The sequence below is a fragment of the Pan troglodytes genome, chromosome 8, assembly GCF_028858775.2.
Source record: "Pan troglodytes isolate AG18354 chromosome 8, NHGRI_mPanTro3-v2.0_pri, whole genome shotgun sequence".
Lineage (NCBI taxonomy): Eukaryota > Metazoa > Chordata > Mammalia > Primates > Hominidae > Pan > Pan troglodytes.
In genome coordinates, this window is record NC_072406.2 from 104308574 (window position 1) to 104335704 (window position 27131).

Here is a 27131-nt window from a genome sequence, read left to right on the forward strand (position 1 = left end):
CTTGGGAGGCTGAGGCAGGAGAATCTCTTGAACCTGGGAGGCGGAGGTTGCAGTGAGCCAAGATAGCACCACTGCACTCCAGCCCAGGCAACAAGAGTGAAACTCCGTCTCAACGAAATAAAAAAAGAAAGAAAATTAAAGTGGCAGGCTGGGCGCAGTGGCGCATGCCTGTAATCCCTGCACTTTGGGAGGCCGAGGCAGGCGGATCACCTGAGGTCAGGAGTTCAAGACCAGCCTGACCAACACGGAGAAACCCCGTCTCTACTAAAAATACAAAATTAGCTGGACGTGGTGGCACGTGCCTGTAATCTCAGCTACTCAGGAGGCTGAGGCAGGAGAACTGCTTGAACCTGGGAGGCGGAGGTTGCGGTGAGCCAAGATCACACCATTGCACTCCAGCCTGGGCAACAAGAGCAAAACTCCATCTCAAAAAAATAAATAAATAAAAATAGATAAAATTAAAGTGGCAATGTGAAAACAGCTTTTCCACACCAACAAAAGTCTCAGATATAGCAAATCCACAGTTATTAATTTTAGAAGCAATCTAGGGTAGATTTTTAAAAATCAGAGGGGAAACAGTTGGGATTTTATTTTGTTTTTACCTTACAAAGGATGAGACTTACCATTTTTCACATTCTCAAGTGCTAGGGTTATGAAAGATTTTAAAATTACCTTTGTGCCCTTCCCACAGTTTAAGAACTTACTTATTTTCCCATAGCAGGGCTTCTGTGTCAATGCCTCTGCCATATGTTTATGGAGTGCAAAGAGTTCTATGAGGGCTGCTCTGTTTAGCCTTAAGATAATGTTTTCATGAAACACAGAGGGGTGGGCTGACAGTATCTGGCACAGTCTGGTTTCCTGCTATGCTGCTTGGAAATGGGGCTGGAGGTATGGGTATAAATCAGTCCAAAACCAAGTGCTAGTGTCATATGGTGAACAAAGGGCAAGAAAATCGTTAAAAATGTAAAATGCGTAACTATCAAGGTATCACCCCCTCAGGGTATAGAGATGCAGAGCACCCTGGCTATAACACAACCTCATGGGCCTCTGTTTCCCCTAGCCTATGAGGGATTTCAACAAGTAGGAATAAGCACTCACCAAAAGACTGCTAACTTACTTCTAACACCTGACTTCTAGAGTTGAATCTGAATGTTCTACTGAGATAAGTATTTAGAAAAAAGGCAATGGACTTTTTTCCAATTCTTTATCTCATAAACAACCTCTACACTCAACTATGAGCAGGAAAGATGAATATTTAAATCACTGTAAAGAGTTTTCATATTAAAAATGATCACAAGTCCAAGGGAGGAGACATGAAAGAACAGAGGAGGACAGGAGAGTCAGAAGTCAGGACGTGGAAGGAGAGCCTGGACAAAAGGTTCTATTCCATTCAAAGATCTTTACCTTCCTTTAGATAACCCAAACTCCCTTTAAAAAAACTATTTCTAGTCAAGGGCTCTGAGACTCCCAGTACTTCAAAATAAGCCCAGGTAGGATTAGTTCAGATGATACTTGAACTCACTTCTGAGTGTTGTTTCCTCTAGGGTCAAGTCAAACATAGCTATAGACACAGCTAGGAAGCTTTCAAGCCAGGTCAGGCAGGGACCACTAAGAGCAGCAAGATAAAGGCTGGGTTGTATGAATCCCAACTAAGGATAGGAGTAGAAATAGTCTGAGAACAGGTCATCTCATCCTTACTTCTTTTGCTATTGAGTCATTGTATATATTCCTGCTGTGGTCAGGAACAAAGTACAGTATTATCAGCATTTCTGTTAGTATGGTTCCTAATGGAAATATGGGTCATATTAATCTTCGTGTAGGCTAAAAATATACAGCCTTTGGTAGTCTAGTAAATGCCCAACATGTGTCAACTAAACACAGAGAGAAAAAAAGAGATTAAATATATTAAGTACTTAAGGTACTTGCAAAGAATGGTACAATGGATAAAAGGTCATTAAATAAAAAATTGACTATTCTAAAGAACATGCTACTCAAAGCAAATATTTTGTGCTTAGCTATCACAATGCCTTTTTTGAGACAGGGTCTCACTCTGTCACGCAGGCTGGAGTGCAATGGTGTGATCTCGGCTCACTGCAACCTCCGCTTCCCAGGCTCAAGTGATTCTCCTGCCGTAGCCTCCTGAGTAGTTCGCATTATAGGCATGTACCACTACCGTCCAGCTAATTTTTGTACTTTTAGTAGAGATGAGGTTTCACCATGTTGGCCAGGCTGGTCTCGAACTCCTGACCTCAAATGATCCACCCGCCTTGGCCTCCCAAAGTGCTGGGATTACAGGCATGAGCCACTGTGCCAGCTACAATGTTCTTTAAATAAAAAGTATTAGAAAGTCCAAAATTGGCAAACTAAAAGTCGCTCTGGTTCCCAACATGAAGCTAAAATAGAGTCACGGGAACACTTTGTCAATGGTATACTGATTGCAACAACGATTTTTCCTTCTTATATGGAGACATTTTAGATATGACAGATAATCTCAAATAATCAAAAGATAAAGAATTACAAATACTAAAGGGAATATCAACCACAATGTCAATGCCCCACTACTACATGGACATGCAGTTGCTATTTCCTTGCCCTGTCCGAAACCCTCTGTAGATATAAAATACATGGTAGATGGGACACATTTGGAAAAAAAGGGACTAAGAGAAAGGGAAAAACAATCAACTGCTTACTAAGCTTCTGAATTTGAGCATGAAAGAAGGAAAGAAGCTGCAAACACAGTGTTTTTCTCAACTGGGTTCTCTAAAACATTATTTCCAAGAAATGACACATTTTTCCATGATCGAAACAAATTTGTGAAAAACTGCATATTGCCTCCTTCTTGGGTCTTCACAATGAAGATTAGTATATGAAAGATTATAATATGTCATAGAATAAACCAGCCTTTCTTTAAACAAGCATTTCCAAACTCATTTGACTCAGCAAAATTTTTTAAATAAAATAGATAATAAAATCCCAGGAGACTCATGTTTTATGGAGCATAGTTTAAGAAACATAGAGGAACTAATTGTAGGGACTTTTTCCCTAGAATATGGGTAGAGAAGACCTGCCTTCTGAGATCTCTTCCTCTGTTTAAAAAATTCAGATATGGCCGGGCACAGTGGCTCACACCTGTAATCCCAGCACTTTGGGAGGCCTAGGAGGGTGGATTACCTGGGGTCAGGAGTTCAAGGACAGCCTGGTCAACATGGAGAAACCCTGTCTCCATTAAAAATACAAAAATTAGCTGGGCTTGGTGGTGGGTGCCTGTAATCCCAGCTACTCCGGAGGCTGAGGTGGGAGAATCACTTGAACCCAGGAGGTGGAGATTGCAGTGAGCCAAGATTGTGCCACTGTACTCCAGCCTGGACAACAAAATGAGATTCCATCTCAAAACAACAAGAGCAACAACAAAAATAAAAATAAAAATAAAAAACTCATATATAAGCTTCAAGTCAGTGACAGGTTTAAAAAAAAAAAAAAAACTCAAATAATCAACCAACTTTACCCCGATTTTGCCTGAAATATTTAACTCCCTTTATCACCTGAAATTCCAATTAGATTGTTTTTAATAAGCATCTTCCAGAAGAGTTCAAATATTAGTCATCCATGGTTTGACATAATGTGTTATCAGTGCTATCGTATACTGACAGAGTGCTTTACAGTTTTCAAAAACACTTTCATTTACACACACACACACACACACACACACACACACTTCCTTCAAGCTATATAATAAGTGATACAGTCAAGACTAAAACCCCAGATTGGCTGATTCTAGTCTAGTATCCTTTCTACTAGTAAAAATATTTCTATGGGATGTATTGGGAAACTATAACCAATGTCTACTGCATGATGCATTTAAAGTTGTAAAGATCTGATTTACAAATTTCTAGCGGACAACATGACCAAGCTGAGCTAGACAATGGTTGTGTTGGGGGGCAGCAGGAATTGCCCCAGATTTTTATAAACAAATTTTTCATATCTATCAAGTCATATGTTTTTGCTAGGCTAAGGGATATTCAACTGATTCTACACTTTAAAAATTTTCTCATGACTGTCCGGGAGCGGTGGCTCACACCTGTAATCCCAGCACTTTGGGAGGCAGAGGCAGGTGGATCACGAGGTCAGGAGTTCAAGACCAGCCTGGCCAAGATGGTGAAACCCCATCTCTACTAAAAACTACAAAAAAAAATTAGCTGGGCACGGTGGCAGGCGCCTGTAATCCCAGCTACTCGGGAGGCTGAGGCAAGAGAATCGCTTGAACCCAGGCAGCAGAGGTTGCAGTGAGCCAAGATCGCACCACTGCACTCCAGCCTGGGCAACAGAGTAAGACTCCATCTCAAAAAAAAAAAAAAAATTTTTTTTCTCATGACCACACAGAGTAGACAATACAAGACCAGCCACATAAAAGAATTACCCATTTTCAATGATCTCATTTTCATACTACAAAAAATCTTTCATATGTAAATGACCTAGATTTCCATTACATTAAAAAAACTGGATTTAGCAAAGCTTTTACATCTTAAGAGTTCATTTGGCATCACTTCTAAAAATACCACTAGAACAGAAAGAATGTGTACAGGTGCCATCTTTGGCTCTTATTGTGTTTAAATACTTTAAACTCAGTTTTTTATAGAAACACCATTCAAAGGAATATACGCAAAATTTAATCCTAACCTGTATTTCATTTCAGGTTCAAAATCTTTTCAGTATCGAAAAGATACTGGTAAAAATACCACTTTCAAGACTGAAATGAAAAAAGCCTTCGATCCTTTAAATGAAAAAACATACCCAGTTGTCTACATCTATAAAAGGAACTTAAGTCTTTACATGCATGTCTTGACTAACATCCAACCAGAATGTTGACAGATTGGCACCTATGTTAACCTTTTTTAAAGTATCAACTTCAACTATTTCATTTTCCTTATATCAAGGATACTTAATGGAACTGAATAAATACTTTAAAAGGAAAAAAAAAAGAGCCAACAATTAGCCTTTGGACGTATGATTAGGCCATAGCACAATTTAAATAGGCCAGGCTCAGCAATAATACAAATCAACATCTGCCTGTTCAGCCTAGTAACTTCCCAGAGCATTTCTTCAACTGTCATGGTTTATCTGCGCAATAAAGTGTGAGGTAGTTAGGCTGGTGTTCTTATTACCTCAGGATAATGAAATCAAGCCTCTAAAGGTTAAGCAGTTTGCCCAAGATCATACCATGATTGGAAAAAGCTAGGAATAGACCCAGATCTCTGAATTCCTAAGCCAGTACTTTTTTTTGTTTGTTTGTTTTGTTTTGTTTAACTACAGCAATGGTTCTCTAGGAGGTGGGGACAGAGTTGAGTATGGGATGTATCCCCCACTTACATACTAATGATCATGCCTGTGACTGCCCCACTCTATTAGAGTTCTAGGGAGCCTCTGTTATGCACGAGTGTAACATACACCTCAAGTATGCGGAGGCAGAAGAAATGCTGAGAATTATGTGCTGAGTATCATACAACATTGACATTGTCAACACAGGGACAAATTACCAATCAGCCAATAACTAGTAAACATGAGCCATAAGGTAAGCCTTTATTTATTTATTTCAAGATGCTAATGACTTTTTTCCTTAGAAGTAAAAACTAAGGCATGAATCTCTGTCTTTTTTTTTTTTTTTTTGAGATAGGGTCTCACTGTGTCACCCAGGCAGGTACAATCGTAGCTCACTGCAGCCTCAAACTCCTGGGCTCAAGGAATCCTCCCATCCCAGTCTCCCGGGTAGCTGTGACTATAGGCATGTGCCCACTATGCACCGCTAATTTTTTTTATTTTTTGTAGAGACTGGGCCTCACTATATTGTCCAGGCTGGTCTTGAACTCCTGGCCTCAAGTGATCCTTCCACCTTGGCCTCCCAAAGTTCTGGGATTACAGGTGTGAGCCAGTGCGCCTGGCCCTATCTGTGTCATTTACAACAAAATGTTTCAGAGGCCAGGCACAGTGACTCATGCCTATAATCCCAGCACTTTGGGAGGCCAAGGTGGGTGGATCACCTAGGGTTAGGAGTTTGAGACCAGCCTGGCCAACGTGGCGAAACCCAGGTTGGAGTTCAGTGGTGCAGTCATAGCTCACTGTAGCCTCAAGCTCCTGGGCTTAATAGATCCTCCTGCCTCAGCCTCCCGAGTAGCTAGGACTACTGGCATGTGTCACCACACCTGGCTAATTAAAAAAAAAATTTTTTTTTGGTGAGATGAGGGTCTTGTTATGTTGCCCAGGCTGGTCTTGAACACCTGGCCTCAAGCTGAACTCCTGGCCTCAAGCTATCCTCCTACCTCAGCCTCCCAAAACATTAGGATTATAGGTGCGAGCCCCTGGATGAGCAGCAAGGCTCAGGAAGGGCGTCCAAAAAAGACAGCTCTGCCCTCAATTGTCAAGGATCTTGAGAAAGTTTCCAAACCTCTCTTAGATTCTCCTGTGTGCAAAACAAAGAGGGTTGGACCAGGTCATGCCTAAAGTTAAGTCCAACTTGGGTGTATTATAAGTGCCAAAAAACACTTTTGATATTCTGAACAGCGAAATCTAAATTTCTTTAGAGTGTCCTTAACTAAGTAGAAAAAGAAAGCTGTGCAAAGTGCTCTCTGGTGGACAGTTGGATATGTGAAAGAATGGTTTAAAAGGTCTTCCCATCTGGGCCACCTCTCTTTTTAACTTTTTTTTTTTTAATTAAAAAAATGGTTTTTTTTAAGAGAATGAGATCTCGCTACATTGCCCAGGCTGGTCTCAAACTCCTGGCCTCAAGCAGTCCTCCCAGCTCAGCCTTCCAAAGTTCTGGGATTACAGGCATGAGCCACTGTGTCTGGCCTCTTGGGTCACCTCTCAATCATCATTCATTCACTATAATAACTCATTCACGCATTAATTCAAAAATAATTAATGTGTGTCCACTAGGTGTCAGGCATTGTGTATACTGTAGTTACACTGAAAGACAGTTATTACCCTCCTGAATTTGTATCATCTAACAGAGTAGATGGACACTAAACAAAGCATTATTTCATTATACTGGCATTTAATGCTACAAATAAATGGTAGACATGTATTATGACAACAATCTATTGGGGACGTATAAGCTCCAATGAAGAAAGGATTCTTAAAAATATCACAATTCAGCTGAGACCTGAAGGAAAAGTGGGTATTAGCCAGGCAACGTATGTATAATGACCCTGAGAAATAGGGGAAAAGGCCAGATGTGGCTGGCTCAAGATAAGGAAGGGAGAAGTGAGTGGTAAGGCAGAAGTACATAGTACATGAAGGGTCATTTAGGCAATTTTAAGGACTTTGACCTTTATCCCAAGGGCAGTGGAACATTATCAAAAGGTTTAAAGGAGTGAAAAGACATGATTAAATTATGAGTATAAAAAGCTCGCTCTCGTTGCTGTGTAAAAAATGACTTGGAGATGGGATAAAAGTGAACTGGGGAGCCATAGGGGAAGATATGCTAGATGTCCAGGTGAGAGATGACTCTAGATGTCTAGTATCCAGGCCTCCATGGCTGCTTCCAGTCCTTACCCTCCTATATATCCTCCTACTTGATTCTGCACATTAGTGAGTGCCTGCTGTGTGCCAAGCACTTCCATTCACACTCCTGAGCAAAAGTGACAGAATTAAGATCATAGCAGCTCTGTGAGGAACTCCTAGTAGAAGAAGCCTCTTCCACTTCTCTTAGTCCTCCCGTGGCTGGACATGCCACAGCAAAACGTTGCTGATGTGTAGATTTATCAACTTACTCCAACAAGAGGGACTCTAATCACAGTAATAGCAGGGCTCAGAAGTTTCCCCCAAGAGCCTGGGCTACTTTGTTCCTGTAACTTTGAAGAGCACAGGTTAAATAAGTAGGATCCTCTCTATATTATGAGCTGAATAATTACAGAGAATAAAGTGTATCCCCTACCACCATTCCACTATTGTTATTATGCAGTTGATCTTCTTATTGCAGACTTAAAGGCTGTACATTAAAACACCTCTATGTTTCTTAAGACATGAAATACGGGATGATTAAAAAAATACCTCTGTGTTCTAAAACTGATTGTGATGGCTACACAATTATGTAAATATACTAAAAAACATGTAATTGTACACTTTAACTGGGTGAATTGTATGCTATGTGAATAGCATAAAACAGCTCAATAAAGCTGTTACAAACAACAACAAAAACACCTCTTCCTTAAAGACCATGAGATTATGGATGAGTGAAATGACAGCAGAGATAAAAGTACCAAATCTACAGGATAACAAAGATAAATTAAATAATACAAATGTTGCCTACTGACATATTTTCTATTCATAAGCAAGCCAAAAAGTCTCTAAGATGGTGAGAAGAAATCAAATCTATAAAGCTTGTATTTCTCCCATGAAACACTCCATATAAAAGCTTCGCCAAAGATCAACAGCAACAATAATAAACATATAAACTCTCAAAAGAGATATCTTTTTTGGAAAAAGTTGGTTGGATACAAAAGAGATAAAGGAGATATACCAGTTAATTTCTTCTTCATGTACCTTCCACACTGTATACAAGAAAGTTGCAACCTGAGGGGATACACCTCATATGGCCCTACTGCTTTCATTGTTCCAACACTTAATGAATTGTCTCACTTGATGGTCAGGCATTGCTGCCCTGCAGGTGACCCCCTCCCACTCTCCTTAAGGGATAAGGGCTGCAAACAGCAAGTAAGTGACCCTTAAATGCCATCTCTAGTTTTAAAAATTCACTGCATCTATATTTATAATGATGCAGACAGCAAAGGAGATGCTTTGAGTAAAAAGGTAATAAAGGTTGATGCTACTTAAAATAGTCAAGGTATTGGTTTAAAGCCAACTCTGGGCTCCCATCAGAAGGAAGGAGATGAATGCTATGACCAAAGTCTGAAGTTCTCTATAGAGTCCACAGCACTCAATAGTACTGTATTTTCCTGAGGAGATATAAGACTTAGCCACTACATAATCATCACATAATAATCCATGATTTATTATTATTATTTTTTTGAGACAAGGTCTTGTTCTGTTGCCCAGGCTGGAGTACCGTGGCATGATCAAAGCTCATTGTAGCTTTGACCTCTTGGGCTCAAGCAATCCTCCCTCCTCAGCCTCTCCCTATAGCTGGAATCACACAGGCATGTGCCACCATACTTGGCTAATTTAAAAAAAATCTGTGTGTGTAGAGATGGGGTCTCCGTATGTTGCCCAGGTTGCTCTCGAACTTCGGGGCTCAAGCACTCCTCCCACTTTGGCCTCCCAAAATGCTGGGATTATACACATGAGCCACTGTGCCTGGCCTACTCATGTTTGTTGATATGGGAAAGTAAATAAAGGTCTCAAAGTAGAAGAAGGAAGAAGAAGGAGGAAGGAAGAAAAAGAAGGAGAAAGAGGAGGAGGAGGGGAGAAAGCGGAGGAGGAGGAAAGAAAGAAGAAAGGAGGAGGAGGAAAGGGGGAAGGAAAAGGAAGGAAGAGGAAGGAAGGAAGAAGGGAGGGAGGAAGGAAATGACTGTGGCACCTTGGAATCTGTAATAGCAAGGAAAAGGGACTGTTTACACAGGTGGACATGTGCTCCTGACTTTTAGCACTGCAAGTTTCAGAACCTTTCTATGAGATATGAGACTACTACTAAAAACTTGGAGAGGTTATTCAGGAAACAAGGTTTGCCTAGTGATAGAAATTCTCTGTAGACAATCATGGATGATCATTTTTTCTGAAAAAGAAAAAGGGCATTAGCTAAGGAAATAAAAAAGTGCTTATATGAAATGGGAGCTCTCTGGAAAGCTTAAATGTAAGCTTTAGGAGAAAGATGAATAAAAATAAAACCCATGAATGAACCTAAAAATGTACCTATGAAAGGTGTACTTAACAGAAGCTCAAAATGCCAGAGGCAATAAAATAAAGTACTACTGGCTATATTCTAAGCAAGAAGAAAATGAAGGGGACAGAGTAACAGTTCGGGGGAAGGGAATGTAATGTTCACAGATGAACAGTGAAAAAGAGCCCAACTCAAGATGGAAGTTGGCTTGCGTCTCTCATATTAAAGAAAGGATGTTGGGCCGAGCACAGTGGTTCAAGCCTGTAATTCCAGCACTTTGGGAGGCTGAGGCAGGTAGATCACTTAAGCTCAGGAATTTGAGCCCAGCCTGGGCAATATGGTGAAACCTTATTTCTACCAAAAATACAAAAAAATTAGCCATGCATGGTGGTATGCACCTGTGATCCCAGCTATTGGAGTGGTTGAGGTGGGAAAATCACTTGAGCCCAGGAGGTTGAAGCTGCACTCCAGCCTGGGTGACAGGGTGAGACCCTGTCACAAAAAGAGAAGAAAAGGGAAGAAAACGGGAGAGGAGGAGAGAGGATGGGAGGAGAAGGGAGGGGAGAGGAGGGGAAGAAAATGGGAGGAGAGGGGAGGGGAGTGAAGGGGAGGGGAAAAGATCTCCATATTGGTCAGGGCAAACGAAGAAGATGGAGCTGGTCCCTGAGGGGAAAAAGGGAGAGTAGGGACTTTGCCACTTTCAATGACTTCCAGTATTCCCACTCAGATGACTCTCACCCCAGGGCACTGAAGAAACTGTTGGGTCCTTTTCCAATATCACATGGAAGTAGCATCCTTGTGCCCACTGCAACAGTCCCACCATACACATACACAGTGTACATACTGCTTTCTTGAATAATCTCTCTTCCAGGCTTCTCACCAATCTCATGGGATGCCCAAGGCTATTACTATTGCCTTCACTGTACACCGAAGCTCAGAATTTAAGTGACCCGCCCAAGGTCATATAATCCCAAGGAGAACAAGACCAGATCTAGACCCAGGCCATCTGACTGGGGACCAGTGCTGTTTTCACTAACCAGTGTACCTTTTTGCTACTTCTTCAACAGAGCAACTTTTAAAACTCAAGCTATATAATATTAACAAAAATAAATATTAAGTACATTTGTAGCAAGATGAATACTTGCTGGTTAAATACCTTTTGACCTGCCTTAAGAGAAGTAAAATTTCATTTAATCTTCAGACCATCCCCAGGAAGGAGTTACAGATGAGGACCTGAGGCTTCTGGCCTTAAGTAACTTGCTCGGACTTGACAGTGACTGATTGAAGCAGCAAAGGTTTAAATGTATTGGAATCTGTTCTTGCTCCAAATTCCCTACTCTTTCCACTACAACTGGCTGCTACCTTAAATGTTTACCAAGGACTACTCTGAGATATAAACAGTATATGGTTAACCCAATTATAGCAAGCAGAAAAGTCAATGGCTTTCCTGAGCCCTGAGAAGTCTGATGTTCCAAACACATTTTCATAGCATGTTCTACAATCATGCTAACAAAAGCAAAGGCATTTCTCTCCTTTTTAACTTAGTTCTAATCTTGTGGGAAGAAATACTGAGGGCCTGAGCCTCGCAGTAGCTGTGAGAATAGCGGTAGGCAACAAAACAAATATATCTGAATTTATTATGATTCTTACAGGGGCTCAATGACTACTATAAATCCCTGGGGCAAGCATATCTCCCTCTACTAAGAAATAGGCCAGGAGGTCCGTAGAATGGAGGCAAAGGGAAGGTAGAAACATGGGGAAATGGAGGCCTCCTCCAGGTTTTATTATTTCCAGGACCTACTTCCTGTACAGTCACTAGTTCTGGCTTTAGAGGAGAAAAAAGAAAGCTACTTCCATATAAATAAGAACCCAAAGCTCTTCAGGTTAAGTTCATTGCCTAGGTTCGCCAGTGATGGTTGCGATAGAGGTCTCGATGTAATGGAATCTGGTACATGACTCACTCGCAAATGTACAGGCACAAGCACGTCTACCAGCAACAGCAGCAGAAGTTAAAAGAACCCTCCAAGTAGCACCATGTGTTAATTCAACAAAGGTTTATCAAGCATCAATGACTAAATTGAGCAATGGGTAAATACTGGAGATCAGGCAGAGAATGAGACAGCATGCCCATCTTTGTGGAGCTTACAGTCTTGTGGGGGTTTACAGTTACAAAAGGGCATGCTCAGATTGCTATGGATACTTAAAAACGCATGGAGTTCAGTTTGGTACCCATGCTCAGATTGCTATGGGTACTTAAAAACCAGGAATGGAGTTGAATCTTTATTACACTTTTGAATCTCCATGAATTTAAAGAATGTTTCAAAATTCTAAATTATTTTATTCATTTTAATTAAAAACCAAACCACTACCACTTACTCTTAAGAAGCTCAGTGAAGTAGCAAATAGAATATTTATTCTAAGCCCTGGCTCTTGTAGTTTTTGATCAGATACATGTCTTAACAAAATATAATCCTGAATATGAAAAATCCATCACCAGTTAAAATTTTTACCTAAGAAACTTGCCTGCTACACAAAATTAGTCAAAGTTGACTGTAGAGGATATTAAGTGAAACTTCATATAGAACAGATTTACTACTTTATTAATTATAGTCCAGTGATGCCCCAAGAACATTCTTTACTAGAAGAATTAATAGTCACTGCACAGTTGCACAGGCAGGTGTTCAAGACTTGGTGCTCGGCCAGGCGCGGTGGCTCACGCCTGTAATCCCAGCACTTTGGGAGGCCGAGGCAGGTGGATCACGAGGTCAGGAGATCGAGACCATCCTGGCTAACATGGTGAAACCCCGTCTCTACTAAAAATACAAAAAAAAAAAAATTAGCTGGGCATCATGGCGGGCGTCTGTAGTCCCAGTTACTCGGGAGGCTGAGGCAGGAGAATGGCGTGAACCCGGGAGGCAGAGGTTGCAGTGAGCCAAGATTGCGCCACTGCACTCCAGCCTGGGTGACTGAGCAAGACTCCGTCTCAAAAAAAAGGCTTGGTGCTATTCTCCTACATGCTCTTTTCATTTATTAATACAGGGTCCAGATTGGCTCTTACTGCCTTCCATACCCCTAAGATTCCAAACAGTGGCAAAGCTGGGATTCAAGGAATTTAAACTCATGCCAATCTGCAAAACTATTAAGTACACCAACTGCCTAAAACTCTACTTCATGCCCCCTCTTTACATCAGAGGTAGCACTCTTAATGTCTCTAGAGGGCAGGCAGGTAACACCAATGAACAGTGTGGCAGGTAAGGCATATGCATATATGGTGGAAGCAGGAGAAACAGAATGAGTTGAAGAGGAGACTGAAGGGAAAAGCAGCTATTTGACGCCAATGATTGCCACAATGTATGATCTTGCAATTTTCTCTTTTTTTTTTAGACGGAGCCTCGCTCTGTCGCCCAGGCTGGAGTGCAGTAGCACGATCTCGGCTCACTCCAAGCTCCACCTCCCAGGTTCACGCCATTCTCCTGCCTCAGCCTCCTGAGTAGCTGGGACTACAGGTGTCTGCCACTACTCCCAGCTAATTTTTTTTGTATTTTTAGTAGAGACGGGGTTTCACCGTGTTAGCCAGGATGGTTTGGTCTCGATCTCCTGATTCATGATCCACCCGCCTCGGCCTCCCAGAGTGCTGGGATTACAGGTGTGAGCCACCGCGCCCGGTCATTTGGCAATTTTCAAACCAGAAGTTCAACATCTCATACATACTCCTGAATGTTTAAATGTTAATCTAAGTTTCTTTGTTGTTTAAGAGCACTGTGTAGGTCAAGCAGGTCACTAGCTCTCCACCTCTGCTAACATACTGTCAGTGTCATCTTCTGAACAGCACTAGTTTGGTATGCTAAATTTTGCAGGATTATTTTCATAAGTGTAACATCACTCTGGGGATGGGTGAGGCAGAAGATTCCTTAATGCCTTAAATATCAACAGTGCTCTCTTTTTCAGGCAGCCTAGATGGATTCATGGACTAATGCCATGCAAGGCAGAGCTGGTCACTTATGATCATAAGGTGCCTTTCTTCCCAGGAAACTACATAACAAACTTCTTTTCTCTCCCATAGCAGTTTCACCCTAAGTAGGTGCTTACCCGTTTGTCAATGTCATTGTGCTGAAGCTGCACAAAACGAGCGCTGATGGCTGCAATGTAACTCTGCTGATTGGAGAATGCCACGCGGCCAGCACCTTTGGGGTACTTCAGCTCTGGGTCCGTATCAATGCCAGCATAGCAGACACCACCGTACAAACGGTCCATGATCATTGCCAGTTCAACTGCAAAAAAAAAAAACAAAACATGGATGTGTATAAATATCTGGGAGGTACTCTTGCCCAGGAGAAGGAAGAATTATTTAGAGATCATGCAATGTAATTAAGAAAAGGAAAACCCATGTTAAGTATCATGAAGAATGTCCACACCAGTCTTACAACTCAAGTAGGGAAGGTCCTCACTGGGTGTTTTGAAATAAAATGGAAAAAAAATTAGGAATTTACAACATACACACAAGAATTTATATAATCAGAACTTTAGCAGTAGTATAGAAGAAATGAACTACCAGTAATCCTGTTCTAATTTGTAATTGCTTAGTCCAATGGAATGCACCCTGGGTAGGCAAGGCATTTCATGCTGCCCTAACAAGTTAATAAGAAACAGTCCTACTTACTAACCTCTAAGACTAAAAGCAATTACTAGTGTCACACTACTATATTAGGACTAAGCTATAGAAAGGATTAACTAACTGCTTGTTTTAACTAGAGACAATTTGTTTATAGCCTTAAAGTAAATCTCCACAATTTAAAAAAATAAAGATTTTAGAGTATATTCTAACCCAACTGTGAACTCTCCATACTACCCTTTCCCATTGAATTCTAAATAATACTAGTAATGATAATAGCCACAATAAACATTTACTGAGCACTTACAACCTACCACAGAGCACTAAGGTGCCACACAAATAGTAAAAACATACCCATGTTGTACCTTGCTACAGATCCAGAGGTCTGGCCTGTACTCCTTGTCACATTTCTTCTAAATATGCCTTTGTTTGTTTGTTTGTTTGTTTACTGAGACAGAGTCTCGCTCTGTTGCCCAGGCTGGAGTGCAGTGGTGTGATCTCAGCTCACTACAACCTCCCCGGTTCAAGTGATTCTCCTGCCTCAGCCTCCCGAGTAGCTGGGATTACAGGCATGCACCACCACACTTGGCTAATTTTTTGTATTTTTAGTAGAGATGGGGTTTCACCATGTTGGCCAGGCTGGTCTTGAACTCCTGACCTCAAGTGATCCTCCAGCCTTGGCCTCCCAAAGTGCTGGGATTACAGGCATGAGCCACCATGCCTGGCCTAAGTATGCCTTTATACTGGTATAGTTACAAAACAATAAAGGTACCATTAGAAAAACATGTAGCACTTACCTGCATACCAGATTGTCTGAAGGTAATTGTTTACTTGATAGTGGACAGCACGTTCTCCAGGTATGACCATTCCTTTTAGGCTACTCACATAATATAAGTCCAAAAGACTCAGCACTACCCCTGGGAAGTGACCCAAGAACCTGTTTCAACACCTATATATGGTATTTGGAAAGGAGAAGACAGGGAAGACAGACAATGACCTGGGCCACAGCCAATGTGCAAAGATCATCACATAGTAGATCTCCACAGGAATCAGTATCTGGGGAGATGGAGAGCAGCACAACTCTTCTCTTCTAGGAGAAGAGTTCTGCAGAATGTACAAAGGGTGAAGGGCTGAATAGTATAAGAACTCCACTAGATGTCTATGAACAAAAGGAAAGCCAAGCATTACTGGTTTCTGTACTATGAAACTGCTGAGGCAGTAAGAAAAACTGTGTTGCTACATCAGAGAGGCTACGTTTACACTTCTCCAAAAGTTCTTTACATACCAGATTGCCTATTGGTGACTGTTTTCTAAGTGCCTATTTTTAATAGGAAGGACAACCTACAACCAACTAGTAATTTTCAGAAGGTGAGAAAATAAGCTAGTAATAAGTAAGCCTAAGAGTAAGTGCTATTAAAGACAGAGCAGCAAAAAGTTATCTCAATTATACCACTATGGTCAGAATTACTAAGCCATATCAGCCAAGGGAGAATTGTCCGTTAAAGCCAAGTTGATGCTGACTGCAGTCTTGGGGCAGGATCCAGGAATCACATTCACTCAAACAATGTAACAGGAATTGTGTGCATAACCCTGAATATTAGAGGTCCTTATACTTCATCCCAACAACCTCTGATGGTTTGAGAATCTCCTCATATGGCTAATGTTACTGCAGTAACAGAGACCAAGAAACTGAAGGCAAAATTAATTGTTAATTGCAGTCATTAATGAATTTCCCTTATTGGTTGAATGGGTTTAATGAAATAAGTAACCTCAGGACCCTGTAAATTAAATACTAATTTTCAAAAGACAAGGCTTCCTCTGTAGTGAAATAAGAGAGGGAACAATCTCTAAGCCTGGTGAATGGCCAGGAAAAGAATGCTGGCAAGGAATTGAATGGCACTTGTCTTCCACTATAGGAAGGACTCAATAAAGTGCCTGATTTAGAAAGAAGGCACATGAGTGGTAAGTTTGAAACTCCAGCTAAGCAGGAGAGTTACTGTAACCACAGATTTTTCTACACCACAGTGGTCTCCAGAAAATCTTCAGGATCGCCGGGCACGGTGGCTCACGCCTATAATCCCAGCACTTTGGGAGGCCAAGGTGGGCGGATCTTGAGGTCAGGAGATGGAGACCATCCTGGCTAACACGGTGAAACCCTGTCTCTACTAAAAATACAAAAAATTAGCCGGGCGTGGTGGCAGATGCCGGGAGGCTGAGGCAAGAGAATGGCATGAACCTGGGAGCTGGACCTTGCAGTGAGCCGAGATCACGCCACTGCACTCCAGCACAGGCGAAAGAGCAAGACTCTGTCTCAAAAAAAAAAAAAAAAAATCTTCAGGATCTCCTGATGATGCCAGAGAAGCACAAACATTCCATTACTTTGTGAATCTATCTGCTTGAAATCATCTGCACATTCCAAGGATTAGATCGTGACTGATGTTGCTGGCAGTTAAGTACTTTTGATAGGAAACAGAAACCCTCATCTGCTTATGCTCTTATGACAACCAATTATAAATAAATAATTTCCATTTATGAACTTATATGTAGTTGCTTTTTTGGCCACCAAAAAGTCTGCAGACATTTGAGTTGATTAGGTCTCACTTAAGTGAAGGGCAATTTGTTGAGAAGCTAGAAGAAACCAAGGTGACTTAAGAAGAGGTTTTTGGGAGAAGAGTATGAAAATTTCCCATCTCCCTCTCTACCCTCATCTGTATTTTATTATTTATTTATTTATTTACTTATTTTTGAGACGGAGTCTCACTCTGTTGCCCAGGCTGGAGTGCAGTGGTGCAATCTTGGCTCACTGCAAGCTCTGCCTCCTGGGTTTACACCATTCTTCTGCCTCAGCCTCCCGAGCAGCTGGGACTACAGGCGCCCGCCACCACGCCTGGCTAATTTTTTGTATTTTTAGTAGAGACTGGGTTTCACCGTGTTAGTCAGGATGGTCTCGATCTCCTGACCTCATGATCCGCCTGCCTCGCCTCCCAAAGTGCTGAGATTACAGGCGTGAGCCACCGCGCCCGGCCTCATCTGTATTTTAACTACAGAAAGTCTAATACTATGACCACCCTTGAAGGGAAGTAAACAATAGTCAAACAACTGCTGTTCATATTTGGTCTTTTGCTCAACCAGTGAGTCTTCATTCAGCATACTTCTTAAGCATACTTAAATGAACTCATTTAAGTACTAAACAGAATTTCTAGTCCTCATTTGAAACCATCCTCTGCAGAGGGCAGAGACAAAGTAGCTCCCAGGAGGATGTTCTTAACATTTAACCTGAGGAAAATGAGGGTAGCAGAGCAGGGCATAGAGGCGAAGGAATCCAGAGTTCACACAGAGGTGAAAATAGGTATATAGTCCACGAGGAAGTCGAGACTTTCCAAACTACTTTTTATTTTCTTTCCCATCCAGACAGTGCTCATGGGTCTGTCTCGTCATGGTGGGAAGATGGCAGGTCTAATAGCTATGGTTCAAGGGTATACCATACTTTGGACAAGATGCTCTGTGATCCTAAGACAACTTAAGTTGTCTCATGAACAACTTCCACGGTAGCAGCAACACAATGAGTCTAATCCACATGCTGGCTCTTGTGATGAGCGTCACTGTGCCACAGACTGGAGGGGCAAACTAGAATACTGCAGCAATATGGAGCATAGCATCCCCATGGATTCCTTTGGATTGTGATGACTACATCTCTGAATCTGAATATAAGCTTCAATTATGGTTCCTTGGATTTGCTCCTGATTCTTTTTCCTTTTTTCTTTTTCTTTTTTTGAGATGGAATCTCGCTCTATCGCTCAGGCTGGAGTGCAGTGACACGATCTCGGCTCACTGCAACCTCCGCCTCCAGGGTTCAAGCGATTCTCCTGCCTCCGCCTCCCAAGTAGCTGGGATTATAGGAGTGCAGTCACCACGCCCAACTCATTTTTATATTTTTAGTAGAGATGGGGTTTTGCCATATTGGCCAGGCTGGTCTTGAACTCCTGACATCAGGTAATCCACCTGCCTTGGCCTCCCAAAGTGCTGGGATTACAGGCGTGAGCCACCGTGCTTGGCCTGCTCCTGATTCTTTACAAAGATGTGAAAGGGTCTTTAGTTCACCAGAGAGGAAACCCATGATGACTCCTCCCAGCCCTGCTTCACCTTAGGGCCCTATTTATATCATTTAATTATAATACATTTCAAAGCCAGCTAAGGCAACATGTGAGTCTGAGATACTGGACAGCCAAATGAGATAGAGTAGAAATGAGGATTCCAGAGGAAAATAACACATTCGTCTCTACAGATTCTAAACTGCGAATCTACAATCCATATTTCTTCTCTTTGGAAATAAGGACAAAACAGATAGGCAAGAGGCATAGGGCACCTTAAGATATCAAAGAGGTCTTGACTTCTGAAAGAAAGGAAGATTAAACTTGATGAGGACTTTCTAGGTTTACCACAATTGTCAAGTTGGTTCAAGGGCAATTCACACACTTCAAGTGGAAGAAATGTGCTCATAAGCTTCTGCTCTGCATCAGATATGTTGGGAAGTTAAGAATATTTTCAAATAGATGGTATGAACAATGAATTAAATCAGACAGAGTGCACTGGTACCAAGTAGACTGTTACTACTGTTACTGAGACAACATCTCAGATCTCAGCTTAATAAAGTATCTTTCTTTCGACCTGAGAAAGACCAATTACTCTATCTGAACTCTGCTTCATCATCTCGAAAGCGCAGTCTACCACTTACAATCTCACAGGGTCATTGTGAGAATTAAACATCCATGAGAGCTCTGGGCACACTGCTGAGGACAGAGTGGTATTCAAATGTTTAGTTTTGTCCAGGGTTCTTGCCCCTCTCCCACCCTGTGAATCTCTGCTTAACATTTAAGTTGGCCTGGTTTTATGCTCTATAAGTATCAATTCATTGCAGTGTTATTTTGGTTTTATGCTAATATCACACAGCCTGCCACTGATATGGCAAAGTTTGACATCAGCTTTGGATGAGGGTTTGCTTTTGGTGCAGAGGGAGGACACAAACACATACTAACATTAGGAAAACCCTTATCCCTAAAGGTAATACAGTTAATCAAGTCAGTATGCCAAATCTGGAGTTTATCCGGGACAACCCATACTGAACTTAGGACATGGTGAAAAAGCTTCTACTGTTGAAAAACTTGATACAGGATGGTTTCTGCCTGCAACCATATCATAAAACAACAATAAAGGATAGGGTTATAATATACTCTTGTTTCCTAAATCACAAATCAGGATATGGTTTCTAATACATGTGAACTATCAAATGTTTATATAAAATGTCTGAAATAAATGATCTTAGAAAAATTCAGGATATATGTTCTCTAGATATATGCCATATATCTCTGAATATTTACTTCACAAATTTTTACCTCCCACAGAAAAACCATCCTCACAACAGTCAGGGCAGGTGGGGAAGGCAGAGAAAGAAATTTCAGGATTCATCCCAGAATATTGGTAGGGGAAAAAAAGAAAGGAAGGAATTATCACAGCAATTGTTAGGAAAGACAGAACCAAAAGATGAACGAGAAAACAGTAGGTTGTGGGGATTCAGATGAGCACTCTCTCAAGATTGATCTGTTTGCAGGGCCTAAGGAAGTCATGAAGTCAAGAACAGTTCATATGCTTCTAATGAGAAAGACTGAAAGTTTTTCCAGCCTGATCAAGGTTGGGAATGAATGGATCCAAAAGCTTGGTCACTGGGGCAGTCCTTCCATCAGATGCCAAAACCAAGAAATTTGGGATCAGAGGAATACTCATGTTAATCAACTGGGGAAGAGTACAGAGACCACATACCTCACTCTCTACTTTTTCCTGGTGATATCATAACCCCCAAGTCTGGCACTTATTTTCTGTCAGAGTGAAGAGATATGCATTCTGGAGAGGTCCTAATGCCACAGAGATATGCAACAGGGCTATTTCTGTATGGAGATTCACATTACGTGAATGAAGCAGAGTGGCAACGTGTTGTACTTCCAGGTGGCAGCAGGAGGAGAATCAAACTGCCCATTACCCTGTACTGACTCTAAAGAATATGCGAGCTTTAGCCACATGGTGGCACGGTGAGTCTACTTACAGGCTTTCCTAACGTGAGGGTAGGGTGAGGTGGGGAGTAGAAAGAAAACAAGATCTGATAAACACCAGGAGACTTCAGGCAAACCATTGTTGGTTTGCTATTGTCACCGATGGGAATGATGAAAGGAAGAGACAGTAATAATGTGTATTATTTGACATAGAAAAACCCACAATCAGGCAATGAGTAAGCTCATCTAAATTTTCCACTGATATTTTCCCATTTTCAGCTTTGCTTTTCTTTTCCTTTCTAGGACTGTGATTTTTTTCCAACCTAATTTTTTTTTTTTTTTTTTTTTTTTTTTTTTTTTTTTTGAGATAAGGTCTTACTGTCACCCAGGCTGGAGTGCACTGATGCAATCTCAGCTCACTGCAGCCCCGAGCTCCCTGGGCTCAAGTGATTCTCCTGCCTCAGCCCCCCAAGTAGCTGGGACTACAGGCGTGTGCCATCATGCCTGGCTAATTTTTGTATTTATTGTAGAGACAGGGTTTCACCATGTTGCTCAGGCTGGTCCAACCTGAGTTTTTAAAAAGAAGGTTTATCAAAGAACCAGAAACTCAGGACAATACTGCTTAAAATAGGTTGCCTTTTTTCTTTAGAGGTGTTTGTATATTTCTGTTTAAAGGGATAAGGCCTGTATTCAGAATAACTATCAGTGATATTGGTCCTTGTCTTACAATGAGGAAATATCAAAGATTAAAAAAAAAAAACTCACAAGATCCAAAGGAATAACACTTCAGTGATAACATTTTAGTCACTGTGACATATTAAGGGATACTTTTTGGCCCTGAATAAGGTAAAAATCCACCTGGACATCTAAAATCACACCTGTTGAGTAGGGACACCCATATCTAGTCCAGGATCAGTCTACATAAAATGCTTAAAATAGGCCGGGCGCGGTGGCTCACGCCTGTAATCCCAGCACTTTGGGAGGCCGAGGCGGGCGGATCACGAGGTCAGGAGATCGAGACCATCCTGGCTAACACGGTGAAACCCTGTCTCTACTAAAAATACAAAAAAATTAGCCGGGCGTGGTAGCGGGCGCCTGTAGTCCCAGCTACTCGGGAGGCTGAGGCAGGAGAATGGCGTGAACCCGGGAGGCGGAGCTTGCAGTGAGCCGAGATCGCGCCACTGCACTCCAGCCTGGGCGACAGAGCGAGACTCCGTCTCAAAAAAAAAAAAAAAAAAAAAATGCTTAAAATAGTTTTAGACTTTCCAAAATTCCATAACTAGAATATCCCTTGGAAATAATAAAAAATGCTCTAAAGCATTTCAAAACCAAATTTGAAAATCATGTTAAAGAATATAATCTGGTCTCCAGTTAATTCTGAGTTCACATTCTATAAACACATTTGTTTTCTTCTGAAATCTTTTGACTCTCTGTAAATGATTACCTCTTTAACATGATAGTGGGATATTCAGTTTTGCATGACACATATTTTCTCAGTGCCAGTAATACAGTAGATGCTCAATAAATGTTTATCATTCAAGTGAACTGTACTGTATTCAACTTCAGCTTGTCTAGCAAAGTCACAATGAATTCCTTTAAAAAACGTCTTCTATTCCAAGGTATACATCAGTTCCCAAAGCTCAGTGTGTTTCAAAGAAACCCAATTCCTAGGATTATAGATAAAAGTTGCAGATGTTAACTTTTTGTCTTGATAACATGGCCCTCTAAACTAGAAGTCTTGGGATGAATGGTAAAATTCTAAGACAATAATATAGATTACTTTGCCACCTAGAAACTAGCTATGCTTAAGGGAAGTGTTGGCATGGGAGGAACCCTATCAATAATTCAAGTGATTTTAGATTACTATCCACATAACTATAAAAACAAAACATTTTAAAACAAAAAATTTTAGCTTAGTTGAAAAAAAAGAGAACTTTGGCTGGGCACGGTGGCTCACACCTGTAATCCCAGCACTTTGGGAGGCCGAGGCGGGTGAATCATGAGGTCAGGAGTTTGAGACCAGCCTGGCCAACATGGTGAAACACTGTCTCTACCAAAAACACAAAACAGCCGGGCATGGTGGCATGCGCCTGTAGTCCCAAAAACTCGTGAAGCTGAGGCAGGAGAATCTCTTGAACCCGGGAGGTGGAGGTTGCAGTGAGCTGAGATCGGGCCATTGCACTCCAGCCCAGGTGACAGAGCGAGACTCCGTCTCAAAAAAAAAAAGGAACTTCAAATTATGAAAGGTATAATATAGTATCTAGTCAGGGAACACAAAATCCCATTTCTTACTAGACAACTAAATATAATTCTTGTTTAATCCTAGAATTTGTGGCATCTTGCAGATACCAAATGTTAAAGAATATAATTTCACGCCCAGGGGTTCACTTCTTGCAGTGTTGGTGTGATCATACAGCAACCTTTTGGAAAAGGTATCTTCACAGGATTTACAGAAGAAAAATGATACACAGGCCCTTACCTATCCTTCCAAATCATTAAAACAGGAAGAATAAAGAGTGAATAATACAAATTGAAGTTTAATGTATAAACTTGTATGTCTGTGACTTAGATAGACATAAGAAGTTACAGCCAATTCTGTTATTTTTATAACTATAGGGCTTTTTCAGAATATTTTTTCAGATTCCTATCTAGGAAAAAAAGGAAAGGGGCTAGAACATAAAAACTAATTTGTGGCTGGGCGTGGTGGCTCACGCCTGTAATCCCAACTACTTTGGGAGGCTGAGGTGGGTGGATCACCTGAGGTCAGGAGTTCGAGACCAACCTGGCCAACATGGCAAAACCCTGTTTCTACTAGAAATACAAAAATTAGCCAGGTGTGGTGGCACACACCTGTAGTCCCAACTACTTGGGGGACTGAGGCTGGAGAATCACTTGAACCCAGGAGGCGGAGGTTGCAGTGAGCCGAGATCGTGCCACTGCACTCCAGCCTGGGCAACAGAGCGAGACTCCATCTCAAACAAACAAACAAAAAAACTAATTTGTGCTTGCAGTTAGTTGCAAAAGGAATAGCTAGAATACTAGCAATGATTGTCCATTTGTAAAATAAGGAAAAGGATTTCTGTCCCTCTCCACTCCTAAATATAACACTAGTTAGAAAAAGTCAGAAATATTTCACAACACCTCCACCATTTTTTTAAAAGCACAGTTTACAAAGGGCTGCATTTGCCCCCATCTCATAATGCTTTTCACGTTTGAATTAGCCCTTCTTAGACTTTATTCTCCGACTGCAGATAAAAGGGGAGCATCTCTGCTGTTTTGCTTTCTATCTTTCATTTGACAGTTTTCCATTTGAATGAAGAAAATAAGACCCAATCAGAACAAATATGTTTAAAAGTCCTTCAAAATGAAATTATGAATGTCTTTATATAGGTCTAAAGTTATCTTTTAGGTGTAGGCTGGAGTTGGGATTTGGATAAATATGTTACAAATGTTGAGGAACTTTCAGAATTAAGTTTTGAAAGTAATACAGCTAAATAACGTTAGGTTACATTTTATAATTCCATTTCACAACATGATTTTAATGATCTCTGCTTTTTGTTTTAATTTTAGGTAGAACTAAGTCTATGTGCATATAAATAACACAAAAGAAATGTACTTTCACAGTGGCAACAGTAACTTTTTTTGTCTTACTTTAAAAAAATAAACTTAATTATTCTAAGTGCTTCAAAAACTTAGATCTTAGAAATAATTTTGTTATACTCCACTGGCATTAATACTGGTTATTAGGAGGCTGATGTACAGCTGATTGGATTTGTCTTTGGATTTAAATATGTATTGAAGCCATCAGTTCAAAAACACTTAAAACTCTCCAGTCAATTATGATTCTGCTCAAATCCAGCAGCACAATTATTTCATCACTGGAAAGGAACTTAAAAAAAAAACCAACAGGGAAGCTTTAAAAAAGATTTCTGTCATACATAACAATGCTGACTGGCATAAGAATGCACATTGCCAAATGTGTTATTATTTTTTATATAAGCGATTAAATAGGAAAGCACTAAATAGAATTCATTTTGTCAACATAACTGTTTAATGAAATTCACTTTTGCACCATAACAAAATAGAGCATTTTGGGAGAAAACCTTTAATCCTGAAAAAGCTCAGTGAAAATGATGACAGCCTTCTTTTTGGAGACTATGTATAGCTGATTGGAAACCTGGAAAATATTTAAGACTAAAGGCATTGGGGATTTTGTTGTTGTTGGTTTTGTTGTTGTGGTATTACTATTTCCACTCACCAGCTCGAAGGGGTCGTGGAACTCCCCCAACAAAGATAGTTTTTCTGGGGTCCAAAGGCTGAGAACCATCCATTACAAAGTCACTGTCACTTAGGTTCCATGGTCGAATTTGCACCTGAAAAAAAGTCGTTTACTTGGTCCTTACTTCATTTCCATCAACCCCAAATGAGAATAAGATGACTAAAGACAAACCCACTGATTTGTGCATTTCACAATGAACATGACCCAAACAAAATCCAGTTAATTAGTTAACGTAATCTGCATTAAGTACCTTTCAATAGAACTCTTGGGGAATCTACTTACAGGTACTGTACTCAGCACTCTAGACATATGACATATACCATGAAACCATCAGAAACCACCTCTGCCTGTGGTTTTTTTATTTTAAGGCAGGCTTTTAGAGACAGAGTCTGCATTTTGAATCAGATTCATCTTAACACATGATAGAGACTGTTTATAACGTGTCACAGTACACCACTTTGTTTTAAGAGTTCATCTAAAGTACATCTGGAGTATTTTCTAAAAATTCTCCATGTCTGACTTTTTAATTCTCATCACCCTCCAAAATTCAAACATATCTTTCAGCAATATGATTTAATACAGACGAACATGCAGCAAGTTAGCATAGAATTACCAAAGATAACAATAAAGCACAAAGAGTACTCTCTGGCTGGGCATGGTGGCTCACACCTGTAATTCCAGCACTTTGGGAGGCTGAGGCAGGTGGATCCCTTAAGGTCAGGAGTTCGAGATCAGCCTGGCCAACATGGTGAAACCCTGTCTCTACTGAAAATACAAAAATTAGCTGGGTGTAGTGGCTCACGCCTGTAGTCCCAGCTATTCAGGAGGCTGAGGCATGAGAATCGCTTGAACCCAGCAGGTAGAGGTTGCAGTGAGCCGAGATCACGCCACTGCACTGCAGCCTGGTGACAGAGCAAGACTGTCTCAGGAAAAAAAAAAAGAGAGAGAATTACCTCTTTTGGATTTATCTGATTTTGACAAATGAGGCTGGTTAAATAAAGGCAAGCTTCAAAGTTTCAGTAAATTTTTTTAAAAGCAGAAAAAGAAATCTTTATGGCATATTTCTATTTGGTCATTTTTCTTAACTGGGACTCTGACTTAGTGCCCATAGTTTGTACTATTTTATCACAAGCAAAAAATAAGGTATTTCTTTAGAATTTTAACCTTAAAACATGAGCCTTTATGTACATGGTTTTATATACAAAACCTTAAAACATATTATCAAAGAATAGCTTAAACAAAACAAAAACACAAAAACATCCTCCCACACCAGAAGGCAAATTTTGCACGGTCTCAAAACCAACCAGTTACGCAGGTAGCCAATATGCTCTGAGAAGCGGGCTGGGTGCAGAAAGGGAACCTGGTATCTGTCCTCAAGGAACATGCCATTCCCCCTCCCCTCCACCAATGAATGACTAAGATAGAAAACAAAAAAGTTGACTTTTCATTTCCTTAGTATTAACGGAATTGTTCATTTCCCCCTTGCTCAGAAATCAATACTTAATGCGAAGAAACATATGTGATAATTTCTTATGTGGCTTGGCTTATACCCAGGAGTACTTCCACTTGAAAGGTAGCACCTGTGGCAATTATACTTTCAAAACATTTTGAATTAATTTTAAAACTGGAATTGCTCAGTTAGAAACAGTCTACACTTTTTTTTTTTTTTGGAGATGGAGTTTCCCCTTTTTGCCCAGGCTGGAGTGAAGTGGCACAATCTCAGCTCATGCAACCTCCACCCCCCAGGTTCAAGAGAATTCTCTTGCCTTGGCCTCCCAAGTAACTGGGATTACAGGTGCCCGCCATCATGCCCGGTTAATTTTTGTATTTTTAGTAGAGACAAGGTTTCACCATGTTGGCCAGCTGGTCTCAAACTCTTGACCTGAGGGGATCTACCCACTTCAGCCTCCCAAAGTGTTAGGATTATAGGCACGAGCCACCGCGCCTGGCCAGTCTACACATTCTTTAAGATTGCTACAAATTTCACCCTCACCTAACTTTTTGCCTTTATTATTATTATTTGAGACAGAGTGTTGCTTTATTGCCCAGGCTGGAGTACAGTGGCATGATCTCTGCTCACTGCAACCTCCGTCTCCTGGGTTCAAGTGATTCTCGTGCCTCAGCCTCCTGAGTAGTTGGAATTACCGGCACCTGCCACCACACCTGGGTAATTTTTGTATTTTTAGCAGAGACGGGGCTTCGCCATGTTGGCCAGGGTGGTCTCAAACTCTTGACCTCAAGGGATCCGCCCACCTCGGCCTCCCAAAGTGCTGGGATTACGGGAGCGAGCCACTGTGCCCGGCCACTTTTCGCCTTTTATGACACTGTTGCCCTCACCAGTTAGCCAGAAGACACAAAATCACA

General features: G+C 41.0%; 1 protein-coding gene across 19 annotated transcripts in view; it reads right to left on the reverse strand.

Moving 5' to 3' along the window:
- The window catches only part of CPEB3 (cytoplasmic polyadenylation element binding protein 3), a 242765-nt gene that overhangs the window by 18777 nt on the left and 196857 nt on the right, over window positions 1-27131 (reverse strand). For 16 of the 19 annotated variants that reach the window (XM_016918864.4, XM_016918862.4, XM_016918865.4 and 13 more), the window contains 2 exons: window positions 24747-24861; window positions 13922-14103 (listed from right to left, as the gene is read on the reverse strand). In XM_016918864.4, the coding sequence (XP_016774353.1) occupies window positions 13922-14103; window positions 24747-24861 (297 nt within the window). Of the gene's footprint in view, window positions 1-12411; window positions 12646-13921; window positions 14104-24746; window positions 24862-27131 lie in introns of those variants that run through there. The other 3 variants (XM_054660355.2, XM_054660354.2, XM_016918867.3) reach the window with 1 other exon arrangement.